Source organism: Alligator mississippiensis, chromosome 9 (assembly GCF_030867095.1).
Source record: "Alligator mississippiensis isolate rAllMis1 chromosome 9, rAllMis1, whole genome shotgun sequence".
NCBI lineage: Eukaryota > Metazoa > Chordata > Crocodylia > Alligatoridae > Alligator > Alligator mississippiensis.
In genome coordinates this window covers 29,999,085-30,013,772 of record NC_081832.1, presented here as the reverse complement: position 1 = coordinate 30,013,772, position 14,688 = coordinate 29,999,085, and the positions used below count along the sequence as shown (strand labels likewise).

Here is a 14,688-nt window from a genome sequence, read left to right as displayed (position 1 = left end):
AGCTGGTTCTGACAGATTACACCTTAGAGTACTCAAGGAGCTGGCAGGTGTCATAGCCCAAACATTGGCAAAAATATTAGAAAACTCACGGCGCTCAGGTGAAGTACTTGAAGACTGGAAGAAGGCCAATGTGGTACCCATCTTCAAGAAAGGGTGGAAAGTTGATCCCGGGAATTACAGTCCAATCAACTTGACCTCAATAAGATTCTGGAGAAAATTATCAAGGTGACCCTTCTGGATAAGATGGCTGAGGGCAACATCCTGAGGGATAGCCAGCATGGGTTTGTCACGGGTCAGTCTTGCCTGACCAAACTCATCTCCTTCTATGAACAGGTGACATATCACCTGGACAAGGGAGAAGAGATTGATGTCATATATCTGGACTTTAAAAAAGCCTGTGATCTGGTGTCCCATGACCTCTTCATGGAACAATTGGCCAACTGTGGCCTCGGCTACACCACAGTCCAATAGCTGGGAAATTGGCTCCAAGGTAGGACCCAGAGAGTAGTGGTCAATGGTAGTGAATCATTATGATGCTCTCTGACCAGTGGTGTCCCCCAAGGCTCTGTCCTTGGACCAGTTCTCTTTAACATCTTTATCAATAATGTGGACATTGGTGTCAGAAGTGCACTGGATAAGTTCACCAATGACACTAAACTTTGGGGCATAGTTTCCACACCTGAGGACAGGATAATGATCCAGACTAACTTGGATAAACTCAGTAAGTGGGCAGATCCAAACCTGATGATGTTCAATACTGATAAATGTAAGGTACTCCACCTCGGGGAAAAAAACCCGCAGCATACTTATAGGCTTAGCAGTGCTACGCTTGCTGAAAGACTGCTGAAAGAGACTTGGGGGTTATGATTGACCACAAAATGAACATGAGCCACCAATGTGATGTCGCAGCTGGTAAAGCAAACAAAACTCTGGCTTGCATCCATAGATGTGTAACCCGAGTGGTACTCCAAGATGTACCCCTTCTCCAATTGAAGGGATCAGAGCAGGTGCATGAGTGCTGTGGGAGGTCTAGGGACCCTCCTTCTCTATCAAGCAGAGCCAGATCACCAATGGGGATTTAACCACACACCTTTTAATGAGAGAAACTATGGTGGGAACATAACATATATAAACCAGGGGGTATAGGGGACACTGCAATACCCTGAGGGGATGGGATTCAATAAAGGTTAGGCATTCATATTTGTAGACATATTCATCTAGTTAACAAAAGACAGGTTTAACAAAATACAAAACACAAACAATACTGATTGACAAAATATAAAGTGCACAAAATGAAAAATACCAAATAACAAGAGATGTAGGGCATAGGTACCTGGAGTGGGGAAGAGGGAAAACACAATGACCCCCTCCACTTCAACAAGAACTTCACCCCTGTCACTTCACTCACCCCTACTTAACCCAACCAGGACTTGAACTCAGATCTCCCACATGATAAACAGAAACGCTACCCCACAGCCAGGTCTGTTCCAAGCTGTTAAGGCTTTTGACCTTCTGGAAGCCCCTGCCTTACATCAAGCTGCCCTGCCTATTGCTAAAGAAGCTGGAAGCCTCTTGGGTCACTGCACAGCTTTCTGCTGGAGCCAGGTGGGGAACCTCTCCTGCTGGCTGCAGCCTCTTGATGGGGATCCAGGAGCCCAGCAGGGAGCCTCTCCTGCTGGCTGTGCTGCTGAGAGTTCAACTGCTGCCTGTAGGTCCTGCTCCTTTAGGCTCTTCTCGGGCAACTGCTTCTGTCCCACTGGCCCAGCTCTTGCTAACTCTTTGAAACTCCTTCCTCATCATCCCACACAGGGTCTCCCCTGAGTCAGCTGTGCTGCCCCTTTTATCCCCCTCCAGGTGACCCAAGGAGCCAATCTGGGGACATGGAGAGTGAGTCTCTGGGGCCTGATTGATTAGGAAGGGGAATCCCAAGCCCTCCAATCATCTTTTACCCTTTCAAAACCCCTGGGCCAAATCACTACCAGCTAGCCCATCACAGATGCTTCTCAAATAAATCTCAGGATGTCATCCTCCTGCTGTACTTGACTTTGGTGAGGTTGCAGCTGGAGTACTTCATCCAGTTCTGGGCTCCACAGTTCAAGAAGGATGTCAAGAAGCTTGAGAGAGTCTAGAGGAGAGCCAAGCGCATGATCAGAGGGCAAGAGAATAGGCCTTATGAAGAGAGGCTGAGAGCCTTGGGACTCTCCAGCCTGGAAAAGCACAGGCTCAGGGGGAAGCTGGTGAATGCTTATAAGTACATAAGGGGTGTATATCAGTATCTGGGAGAACGTCTGTTCACCAGAGCGCCCCAAGCAAAAACAAGAACCAATGGTCATAAACTCCTCCAAGACCATTTTAGGCTGGACATAAAATTCTTTACTGTCTGAGCCCCCAAGACCTGGAATAGACTCCCTCCAGAAGTGGTGCAGGTACCTACTCTGGACTCATTCAAGAAACGTTTAGATATTTATCTTGGTGGGATCCTTTGACCCTAGCTTACTTTCTGCTCCTGGGGCAGGGGGCTAGACTTGATGATCTTCGAGGTCCCTTCCAGCCCTAATGTCCATGAAATCTATGAATCATCTATGCATTAGAAGGTGTGTCATGAGCAGGTGATACTTCCCCTCTATGCAGCATTGGGAAGACTGCAGCTGGAGTATTGTGTCCAGTTCTGGGCACCGCACTTCAAGAGGGATGTGGATAACCTTGAGAGGGTTCAGAGTGGGGCTACTCATATAGTTATGGGCCTACAGGTAAGATCCTATGAGGAGAGATTGAAGGACCTGAATCTCTTCAGCCTCCACAAAAGAAGCCTGAGAGGGGATCTTGTAGCCATCTACAAATTCATCAGGGGTTGCAGCAAGGAATGTGGGATACTCTGTTTAGCAGGGTTCCCCTTGAGGTTACTAGGAACAATGGCCATAAACAGACAGATTTAGATTAGACATTAGGAAAATTTTCATTGCGGTAAGGGTTGCCAAAATCTGGAATGGGCTTCCAAGTCAGGTGGTGCTCTCCACTACCTTAGAGGTCTTTAAAAGGAGACTAGAAAAGCACCTAGCTGGGGTCGTCTGACCACAGTGCTCTTTCCTGCCCAGGGCAGGGGTCAGACTCGATCTACTGAGGTCCCTTCCAACCCTAAAAATCTACAAAATCTATGATGCAGGCAAGGCTTCTTGTCTTGTCATTTGAGACTGGTGTTGTCCTGGATGGAGCTACAGAGTGCTAATATGTAGCTATAGAGTGTCCTAATGAAGGAGCTACAGAGTGTCCTGAGATGGAAACAATAAACATGTCGGAGATGTGGGGTGATTGCTTGATGCTGCTGGATGACAGGGATGGCCAAGAGGAGGAGAACCTGATCATGACCCCAGTCTCTCCAACCGCTCCACCAGTGAGCATATGATGATGAAGAGGACAACACTTCAGATGAGGTTAACGTCAGAAGTTCCTCCTGAGACCCAAACTTTGGTTTCTGTTCCCGAGATGCAACGAGATGCATGGGCAGGGATTTGTAAGTACTGAGGAATGGGCATTATAGCCATTTGCGCCACTATGGCAAGCACTGTTTTGGGCACTATGGCAGGCTACTGGGTTGCATGTGCTGGGGGTTTTGTGCATGCAGTGTTGGAGGTCAGTAACCATCCTTTTGAATGTTTGGAGAAGAGATATCTCATGACAAACACTTTGTTTTCCTGTTCCTGTTACCAGCTACCATGTCCAATGCCAGCTGGGGATGTGCATCTGAAACTCAGACCCCAGCTCACACTGGAGTGGAGCACATGCAGCAACACTCCAGAGAGAGCATGATGGAGGCTTCGCTGAAGCTTAGAGAGGATGATCAGCTGCAACGCATGGACCATTGAATTCAGAAAGCAGCTCCCAGACTGCACAAACCAGTTTCTTGAGCTGGCCATGCAGTACCAGGTGGATCTGCAGGAGACATGTGCATTAAGGATCATGTCCTTAAGTGCGTGAACAAGCCCCTTATTTATAAGTGGGTCATCCCCTTGCCCCCCTGGGAAGTGCATATGAGCTCCGCTTGGCTTGTCCCTGTCCAGGAGGTAGCCAGGAGTTTTACAGCTAAGCCTGTTCCCCCATCTGCATTGTAGTTGACCAAGAGGTACCCCAATGCCAGCAGAATCAGGAGAGAACCAGTGCAGTTCAGGGAGCAAGAGTGGGGGGGGGTGCATGGTCAGGAAAGAAAGCCAATTGACAGGAGAGGGGTTCCTATTTGTTTCTATATGTTCCTATTTTAGTAAGTTCTTGGATGGAATATGTAACAGGGCACCACATCTTCCCTATTACAGAATTCCAGAGGAGTGAAGGGAAACAGAGAATTTACCTTAGCAATGAGTCCAGAGAGAAAGGGGTGGGGATACCCAGATGGAGGAGAGTGGGGACCTGGATGAAAACAAAAACAAAGAGCAGCATGTGTAGAGGGAGCCAGGAGAGAGCACTGATGAGAGAGGCAGGAAACAGCTGAAAGGATTTAAAGGGGAACGGAGCCCAGAATTAGAAAAGAGAAGAAACCCGGAAGAAATCTGTAGAAAGACTACAGGAGAGAGAGACAACAGACGGAAGAGAGAAAGGAACAGAAGAAGGGTCCTGGAGAGACACTTACCTGGGAAGCTGAAGTGAGGTGATGAGGGAGACCTCTGAGTTGGTAAGTCTGATACCTGAGGACATAGGGTACCATCCCAGAGATTTAAAAAAAGAGAAAGCAACAAGAATGGATGAAGATTAACAAAGAGAAGAGAACCCCAGATTTTGATATCAGTAGAAAATACAAGGTGGCATAGAATTGCCATTTGCTTGGGATTCGTGCGGAGGAGAATGGGGCAAACAACCAAGAAATTGAGAGCTCCCAAAGAGAAAGGGAACTAAATATATCTAATATGTTAGTTATCTAAGAGAGACATAACTGTGCCAAAGAGTTATTTTTGCTGAACTGCAGACACAAAATCTTCTTCATCTCTCAGAACTGTGTTTATTTCCCTACCTTATTCCATCAAAGTTGTGGTGGCCGAGAAATAAAGGACATTAACTAGTTCATATTAAAACATGAGATTGATATTTATTTTTGTGGGCGTAGGTAGGGTAGGTAGAATGGCATAACAGCACTGCCCAAGCCTCTTGGTCACGCCACCTCAGAGGACTGCCGCACAGCACACACACAGAGGTGTGATAAGGTTCACATACCTTTTTATATGTCATCCCCTTTCCCTTCCCCAGAACTGTGCAGGAGGAAGGCATCAATTCCTGTGGCAATGTCATCCTCAGTATCAGGGCTTAGGGTCATGTAGCACTGTGCTCGGTATCCATCCACTGTGCTAGGTATCCATCCAGTTGTTGGCAGAGGTTGTGTGGCAAACCAGGCTTGCCCCCTGCACCATTGTAGCTAATTGTCCCGAACCACGAGTACAGGTGTGCATGAAGCACCAGCAGGATCAGCATCAGCAAGGCATAGTGGCTAGGGTGAACTTCAGCCTGCATAAAGAGCATTGTGCATGGCCTGGGGCACATGCAATAGTGGCATGGTCTGTGCCCATTGCCATTGTGGAGCAGAGGCTGTCCTCCCAGGGGGGCTGGTGGCTGCTCAGCGGGACCCTCACAACAGTTGTCTTGCAACCGCATACGACATGACCCCAGGTGCTGAGGGCTGTGCAACTGTGCATCATAGTGGTTGTCCTGCATGGGCAGATGGAGCTTGGGTGGGGGGGGCGGTGGCAGCCGCAGTCGCCTGTGGCCGGCCATCAAACCTCATAAGATTGCCCACAGTGGACATAGCAGGGGCGGGGGATGGGGTTTGGTTGGTGGCCTGCAGCAGCTTCCTGGCTGCCATTTACGACCACTTGACTTACCATTGTCACTGCACACCACTGCAGTGTTGTGAGGGTAGGTGGGGTGAGGTGAGGTGGGGTGGAGTTGTGAGGGTGGGTGGGATGGGATTATGATGGCCACAAAGTTACTGTGCGGATCCTTGGCTTGGGGAAGGGAGCCTTTCAGTGGCCCTTTAAAAGGGTGTGGGAGGGTGTGGGGGAGGGGTGGGAGTTTGTGTGGTGTGTGTGTGTGTGAGTTCACAATGGGTGGGAGTTCATGTGGTTTGGGGGTGTGGTGTGGGGGCCTATGACCGTGCAGGAGTGCACAGTTTACCAGTAGGGGTTAGCATGAGGGTCCCTGGCTTTGTATTTTGGTGGGGAGGGGTGTGTCAGGAGTGAGGAGGGAGCAGATTAGTAGTTTATTAGTGGTTCACATGCACCTGTTGCTGTAATTCAGTACCAAAGACAGCAGCAGGGTGGATTGGTATGCGCCTCTCCTGCTGCCTCAATATTGGTATGTGCCTATTACGTGCAAACAATGATGAAACATTCTAAAATAAACTACTTAAATTTTTATAAACCTATTTAATTTAATAAGGATTAAATCCAGTATGTGTACAACTGCTCTGTTTACAGGCTTTCCTCCTTGTCTTCCCCTGGGTGGACATGCCATATAGCTAACATACTGTTATTTATTCCTTCCTTCCTTTGTTCTTGACTTACTGCTTCACCAGGTATGGAGACTGAGCAGGGACTGGTTCCTTGACACATGGGCAACTTGTGGCTAGCCCTCTGTTGTGCCATGGCCCAAAAGGGACCTTGTGGGCAGCCCTCCTTGGCATATCCATCAGTACATGGCTCATTTTTTACCTACACCATCCACAGATTTTAGGCACCCTTTTTGCAACTTGGACAGCTGGGCAGGCAGGCAAGCCCTTGGTGTTTTTTCCAGAATGCTTCTTCTCCGCTTGTCTGATTCTCACAGCACAGAATAAAGTGATCCTGTAGACAACCCTCCTTAGGATACCCATCAGTACATGGCTCATTTTTTACCTACACTGTCCACAGATTTTAGATGCCTTTTTTGCAAAAAGAAAGACAAAAGAAACAAAGTTGCCAGGATGGCACCAGCATGTCTTTTTGTACAAATCTTTTGCACCATCATGAAGGTGGGGGGTGAACTTTTCCTGACCTGCTGAATAAAAGCCCTATAAATTGAGGACACAGGGGCCTAGGTACAGATACCCCTTATTGATATGAGATGTCTGAGGCTGAGAGAAGAGAGCAGACCAGGGAGAGAAGACAGCCAGTCAGGGTGCGCAAGACTAGGACAACTTCATCCTATGAAGAAACTAAGAGCCTGGTGCTGATGCTGGGGGAGCCTGAGGGATAAAGCCAGTTCAGCATCGGCAACAGCCTGAGTATGAACTTGCACATCTACTTGGATGTCTCCAGACTTGCCCAGCAGGGGCACAAGACAGTGATCCAGTGCAGGGTGAAGTCCAAGAATATGAGAGCTGCTTTCCAATGTGAAGTAGCAAAACCTCATTGGAATGGGACCTCCATGCATAACATGCTGCTTTATTGGTACCTCCAACCATTCATAGTTTCATAGTTGATAGGGTCAGAAGGGACCTAAGCAGATCATCAAGTCCGACCCCCTGCCATGGGCAGGAAAGAATGCTGGGGTCAAACAACTCCGGCTAGGTGAATATCTAGCCTCCTTTTGAAGACCCCCAGGGTAGGAGCGATCACCACTTCCCTTGGAAGTTGGTTCCAGATCCTAGCCACCCTGACTGTGAAGTAGTGCCTCCTGATATCTAGCCTGAATCTACTCTCACTCGACTTATGGCTGTTATTCCTTGTTACTCCCAGTAGTGCTTGGGGGAACAGAGACTCTCCCATTGCCTGCTGGTCCCCCTTGGCCAGTTTGTAGATGGCCACCAGATCCCCTCTCAGCCTTCTCTTGTGTAGGCTGACAGGTTCTGGTCCCGTAGCCTCCGCCTGTAGGCCCTGGCCTGCTGCCCCCTGATCATGTGAGTGGCCCTCCTCTGGACCCTCTTGATGCTGGCCACATCCCTCCTGAAGTGTGGCACCCAGAACTGGACACAGTACTCCAACTGCGGCCTGACCAGTGTCGCATAGAGGGGGAGGATCACTTCCTTGGACCTGCTTATGATGCATCTGTGGATACATAACAAGGTGCAGTTAGCCTTCCTGACTGTGTCTCCACATTGGCAGCCCATGTTCATTTTGGAATCAATAACAACTCCAAGATCATTTTCTGCCTCTGTGCTGAAGAGAAGGGAGTTCCCCAGTCTGTAGGTATGCTGCTGATTCTTCTTCCCCGCCGCACTTGTCCGTATTGAAACCCAACCTGTTCTCATCCGCCCACCCCTGTAACCTGTCCAGATCTAGTTGCAGCCAGTCCGTCTCCTCCAGCATGCCCACTTCTCCCCACATCTTAGTGTCATCCATGAATTTGAACAAGGTGCTTTTCACCCCCTTGTCCAAGACACTGATGAAGATGTTGAACAGTGCGGGCCTTAGGACCGAGCCCTGGGGGACCCCACTGCCCACATCCCTCCAGGTCAAAGAAGACCCATCCACCACCACACTCTGGGTATGGCCCTCCAGCCAATTTGCGACCCATCTGACTGTGTAGGCATTGATGCCACAGTCGCCTAATTTTTTAATGAGAATTGGGTGAGAGACAGTGTCAAAGGCCTTCTGAAAGTCCAGAAAGACTATGTCCACTGCAACACCTGCATCCAAGCATTCTGTGCCTCTCAGGTGGGGCCAATCAATTATGCGTAGCATGGGGCATGGTAAAGTTTCCGCTAAGCCAATGGCTATTTCTTCAGTTCATCCCGACACAGTGAGCCTAATCTTTCTTCTTTCATAAGTATAGGATGCCCTGTGTATGTGGACCATACTCACTGCATTTTTGGGTGTGCCCATCTGGGATGGGATGAGGTCTGCCCTGACCATGGTCTTTGTGCATCCTTATGTCCACCACTGGGATAATGGTGTCTCCTATGTGCACATCAATTAGCAATTTGTTTTTCTTTCATGGCCCCTTGTGCCTCCTGAAGCTGCAGTCTATTTTCTCCTCATGAGGATAATCTGGTGCACTTTCAGAGTGCAGCTTCTAGGGGCAGGACCGTGCCAGGTGTCCTCTCTTCCTGCAATGGTAACAGAGTATTTCTCAGGGTTCCCCATTGCAAAACTCCCTAATGGGGACTCTAGCTATTTCAGACCTTCTCCCTTTTTGTCCTTCACCTCTATTAGGGACATAGCTGGCTACATTCCTTTCCTTGTTGTAGCTATCTCCCTCTGCTTCCACTATGACATAATCCTTGGCCAGTCTAAGAACTTCCTCTATGGTCTTCGGCTGATGCCTCATAAGTCACTGCTGGGCACTCCACCCTAGGTCTACCAGGAATTGTTCTAATATGATTAGGTCAACGACCTCTCCAAGGATACATTCCTCAGGTTGCAGCCAGCATTCAACTAAATCCCTCAGCTTTTGAGCTAACAGCTCAGGTCATAGGTCCTTCCCTCTCTTTCTTGCTCAAAATATTTGTCTATAGGCTTTGGGGGACAGCTGCAATTGATACAAAATTGCTGCGGATTTGGCATGGGTGAGCGCTCTATAGGCAGCTTGTGCCAGACTGATTAGCAGGGGTTCAATGTGAATTGCCCAGATGGCTGGATCCCACTTGGCTACTATGGTGGCTTGCTCAAAGGCTTCTAGAAAAGCCTTGACATCATCTTGGGGTGACATTTTGGGCATCCTGGTCCCCTCCCCCTTGTGAGACCAGTTTACCTGCTGCGCTTCAATCTTCTCACTGAGGTCTTGCTAGCTTGAAAATAGGTGAATCCTTGCCTCATTTTCCTGTGCCATCATGCACACTTATTCCTCCATTTCAGCCTGTTGGCCCTGCAGAATTCTCAATATCAGTGGTTGTGCCTGCTGCCAGTCTGTGGGGATTTACCCCTCCATGTTCTCCATCCTTCCAGGGAGCGTTTAGCATTGTCTTCCTAGCCAAGGCACCACTTGTGGCCGGTATAGGGGTGACTAACAAATTCTGTCCCATGAGGACTCGCCTGCCATACCTTAAGATGTTGGGAGAATGAGAAAATTAGTCATCCCCAAGAGATAGTATAGTCAATTACCTGAGCCATAGGTAAAATGAAATTTCATTTTATTGTGCTCCCCACGAGTGTTTACAACCACACTTCACAAGTCTCCTAAGCTTTATTCCTCCCCCTTTTTGTCTCTTGCCACATTTTGTACGGATTTTCCCCACTGCTTTGACCTCCACTCCACTTCTTCTTTTGCCATTCAGATGCCAGAGACACTCATCTGCTCGCAGTGATTCTGTACTCATCAGACCCTAAAGGTAAGTAAATATTTCCTCCTCCCCTCTCCGTAATCCAATCCCTTGCCATGGGTTTCCACACGGGTGCAATCAGTTGCCGAAGTGAGGCTTTTAGTCTTCACGTGCCGTCAATCTCGTACTGCCCTGAGGGCAGCGTTCCCTTCAGACACCTCCACTTTTAACCCTCCAGCTTGCCGCCTTCCATTTAACTCTCCCCCAGTGTGAAACTCCCCTCAGCAGTGAACAATGTCTAATTATCCTTGCCCTCATCCTGGCCTCATTCTCTGCCCCCTCCCTGGGGCTACCCCCTCAAGTACAGGGTTGTCTTTCACCCTGTTACAATGTCCCTTGAGAAAACCAGAATGTCTCTTCCCAGTGCTACAGTAGGTAGGTTGGCAGTAGTAGGGCAGTGTGATATTATGCATTCTATGGATATATAGAGCATTGTTCAATGAGGACAGAGTTAGCATTGTATAAGCATGTATTTTAACTCAGAATCTACTAATTTTATGAACTGATGTGTTTTGCTGAGAGACATTTTGTAAGGACACAAAACAACAAATAACACCATCTTGGCATTTACATAGGTTTTAGGCATTGTCACAAATTAACGGATGTACTCAAACTTCAAGCATATAGATGACTAGAGGTAGCCAGACCATCCTCCACTCCTGAGTGGTTGCCGACCAGGGTTCCGACTGCATGTCCTGCTGCCTCAAGCAAGGAAGAAGGTGGCAGTTCACTAGTACTGGCCTTTGAGTCCAAGCTGGACTGCCCTTCTCTCTTTGGCCAAATCAAAGCGAAAAACCAATTCGGAGCTCCGAATTGAATAGCTGGCATCCGAATCGGCCAAATCCGAACCCAAATCAAATTTGGATCTGTGAAAATTAGTAGATCTGTGAAATCTATTTGCACAGGTCTACTAATGGTTACCTTGAAAATTCTGTATCAGTTGGTTATGCAAGTTATGCGTAATAAATCAGTAACAGTTAATTATGTAAAAAACCTTTTCTGTCTTCTTTTCTTTCAGTGTACGTGCCCATCAGATCAGGCCAGGCTGCCAGGCTTTGTTCCTGGCTCTGTTGTCATCAATGCCAAATGAACAGTTGTTTGCAACATTATGGAGGGTTGCTTAACTTGTAAAACTGGAAAAAAATCAGTAAATCCACAAGCTGCAACAGCACAGCACATGGCGGGGGGAGGGGGGGAGCAGGGCAGGGTACTGTACTGAGGGTTAGGAGCGAGGGGCAGAGTCAGGGCCAGTGGTGCCCACGTCACAAGTTGGGGGCAGTAGGATGGCTCAGGGGCCTCAGTCCTAGAATGAGGGACAACAGATGGGGCTCAACCAGGACACCTCATTTTTTAACTTGGAAATATAGCAACCCTAATGACGGCAATGTAAGTGCTGGCTGCCTGCTGCCATTGTGTGGGTCTGAATGTGGGGTGAGACTGCAATCATGACTAGCACAGCAGCACAAAGGAGTGTGGAGGTAATGGGCTGGCTGCACACAGTACTATGGGCATGCAGGCACCAGTTGCTCTAAGGGCATCTGAAAATAGCCCAGGATGTGGCAGATTAGGTGCCATTCTTGCCTGCTGCTATGAGTCTGACTGCGGGGTGACCTTGTGCAATCACAGATGCAGCAGCCAGCACAAGAAAAAAAAAGCGGTGCTATGAGAAGGCAACACCATTTGCTCTGTCTGACTGAAAGGTAAATGAAAGCAGTCCCTTTAGGCACCCAAGCAGTTTGAAACCATGGATAATGGGGTGATGGTGCCGTTGTCACCCTGGCAAAGGCATGGGGTGACGGGGCGGCAAGTATCCACCCAGGAGAACAAACATTGATTCAGTGTTGGGCTGACTGGACCGCAACATCTGGTGTGGAATACCTGGTGTCTAAAGAAACACATTACACCCAGTTACCAAAACAGGGCAGGTAACCTCTTCCCCTCCTATCTGCAATTCAAAGCACCCCTTTGTCCACCAGCTGTTGAACTACACGAAAGTTGCAGTGTTATCTGGTGGACAAAGGGGCTCATTACACATCTTTGAATACATTTCTATCTGCACATGATGAATCCATAGATGCGTTTTAATTCCTTGCGACCCAAACTAAAATATGTCGGGATGCGTTTTACTTTAAAACACCAGAAGACTTTTAAAATGCCAGAAAAACATGCACGTGAAAACTGTAACACCATTGAACCACAAGAAAGGGCAAATTTTGTCAAGTGTACAAGCACCCTTTAAGGCCTAAAAGTGCCTATTTAAAACACCCAACCCATCTTAACTATGGCTAGCATGCCACGCAATGACTGTACAATTAATGCATCTTGGGAGTTGAGGGCATAGATCAGATAGATGGAAACTTATTTTAAAGAAATATTTGCTTTATTTAAATCTTTTCTCCTCCTGCTACTATTCCAGGGAAGTGTGCAGGGCACGTGCCAGTCTTTCCAGGGCATCTCAGCATCTTACTGTGAGTACGTTTCTTGCTTCTCTTTGAACTCATATGGCTTCTGTAGTAGCTTGGGAATAAAGATCCCATTCCAGGAATGTTATTGACTGTAAATCATAGTTCAACAGCAAAAAAACCCCAAAAAAACAAAAACTGCATGAAATTAAAATTCATTTGTGCACCCACATAAATGAAGGGACAAAAATGAGACAGAAACAGAGACAGAGAGAATGGGGAAAAAAAGTCTGTGCTCATTACAAAATGCTCCTGTTCAAAATGCTCCTGCTACTATTGGTGAGAGTAGTAATAGGCTGCCATTCCATATTACTTACTGCAGTAGCCCAAGAGGTCTGTGCAGTAACACTCAAGAGTACAGCCCAGGTGATGACCCATGTACATACGTGTCAGTACCATGTAACACAATGGATCCTGGCATTTTTTTAGTTTGCTATTTTACACATCTCCAAACCCCTATAGTAAAGAAACACTCTTGTAGATGTGAATCCAAGCATTCTGAAGTTAGTGTTTGGTCAGGCTGCCCCTGCTTCAGTTGCCCCCGCATCTGTAAAGAGAATCATCACATTCTACTTCATAGGAGCAGTGGAGAAAATTTAATTAATGTCTGTGAATCACTTGGATACCACAGCCATGAGCATCACAGAAAAAGGCCCTAAGGGAATTGAAAGGTATGACTCTTCAGAGCCAGGTTTGACTGGTGTGCAATAATGCTGGAAGGTGTGTATAGGGGAAACAATACTGACAACTGCACCCTAATGCATATATTGGTGGCAGCAGACGCTACCTTAAGTCTGGCATTCACCAATTCTGCACACTTGACTTTCTTCCCCACTTCACATTGCAGCGAAATCAGAAGTTTTACCCCTAAGCACTTTATAGCATCATCATCAGTTGGCTCTACTTCAAATCACAGAAGCTATTGGATTTAGCTCTTCACCAGTAAAACCACCTACTGCCTGATTAGTCTAAGATTACCGGTGACGTTTTCAAGTCCCCAGGGCATACAGCACTGTGGAAACAGAGCACCTCTGCAGAAAGGATACTAGGCAGAGGCTGTGTTGCTACCCATCCACCACTTCCTGCTCTGAAGATTTTTCAGCTCTGAAGAGCTAAAACTCACAGGAAGTAGGTAGAGCAGGAGCACACCCAGACATTCCCTGGGCCCATAAGGTTACTCTAGTAGAAACAAAGACATTAACTGCTAGAAGGGTCCCACATAATATGTAGAAACAGAAGTTAGCGAGGTAAGGGAAAGAACTTTGGGCCTAAACTCCTCCTTGTTGCCTTTTTCCTAGACCATAAGGTTTTTCTTTGGCTCAGGAAGCAAATGCTGTTGAAGACAGCAACTACGTGAAAAAGCAGAAAACATGGAAAAAGACAAGCAAAAATAAGGAAATGTAACCCTCCCTTATCAGGAACTTCAAGAGTAACACAACTGTCATGTTCTGTACCACTGCACAATGGAAAGCCCATCTCCCAGTTCCACAGAGCTCCAAGGAACAGGGCAGTCTCCTTCAAGGAGAATGCAGAGCATTCAGGACACTTCAGAGCCTTGCACTCACATGGCTGCTTGGAGCAGATGTGGTGACTGGGACACTGAGCAAGTAGAATTAAGATAGCAATAAAAGAAAAACCTAACAAAAGCCAGTTCTGAGGGAAAAATTAAAAGGGGAGCACTGCATACAAATATTAGTATACTAATATTAGTGTAATATGATCATACATTCTCTCATATAATCCTGACACAGGAGGAATGCCTCTACTCACTTGATTAGACCTGTGTTAAGACATTTGGTAAACACACCCTAAAGGAAAAAAAAAAATCTTTCCCTGGCAAGTCAACCCTTGGGCTAGCTCAGCCATAGGGTAGAAAGGAATCCTCTTCATATCAAGTAGGGAGTATCCAGCACAGCTACACCAGCCGCTACCCCTCCATCATCATGCTCAACAGCCTTGGTCCTCAAGAGGTGACCAACATGCTTGTTCATCACAAGGTCTTTGCCCTGC

At 47.4% G+C, this 14,688-nt stretch overlaps 1 protein-coding gene and 1 long non-coding RNA gene across 5 annotated transcripts in view; one reads left to right on the top strand and one right to left on the bottom strand.

The window, feature by feature from the left end:
* The window catches only part of LOC132252443 (uncharacterized), a 27,596-nt gene extending 14,851 nt beyond the window's left edge, over positions 1-12,745 (top strand). Inside the window, exon 2 of the long non-coding RNA XR_009464361.1 lies at positions 10,172-12,745. This is a non-coding gene — a long non-coding RNA (uncharacterized LOC132252443). The remainder of the gene's footprint in view (positions 1-10,171) is intronic.
* Positions 1,072-14,688, bottom strand: part of GSS (glutathione synthetase) — a 39,384-nt gene continuing 25,767 nt past the window's right edge. For 3 of the 4 annotated variants that reach the window (XM_019499280.2, XM_006262091.4, XM_019499281.2), the window contains one exon: positions 12,575-14,688. In XM_019499280.2, coding sequence (XP_019354825.1) covers positions 14,565-14,688 — 124 coding nt within the window. In that variant the 3' untranslated portion in view covers positions 12,575-14,564. Of the gene's footprint in view, positions 9,005-9,648; positions 9,939-12,574 lie in introns of those variants that run through there. The other variant, XR_002094048.2, reaches the window with a different exon arrangement.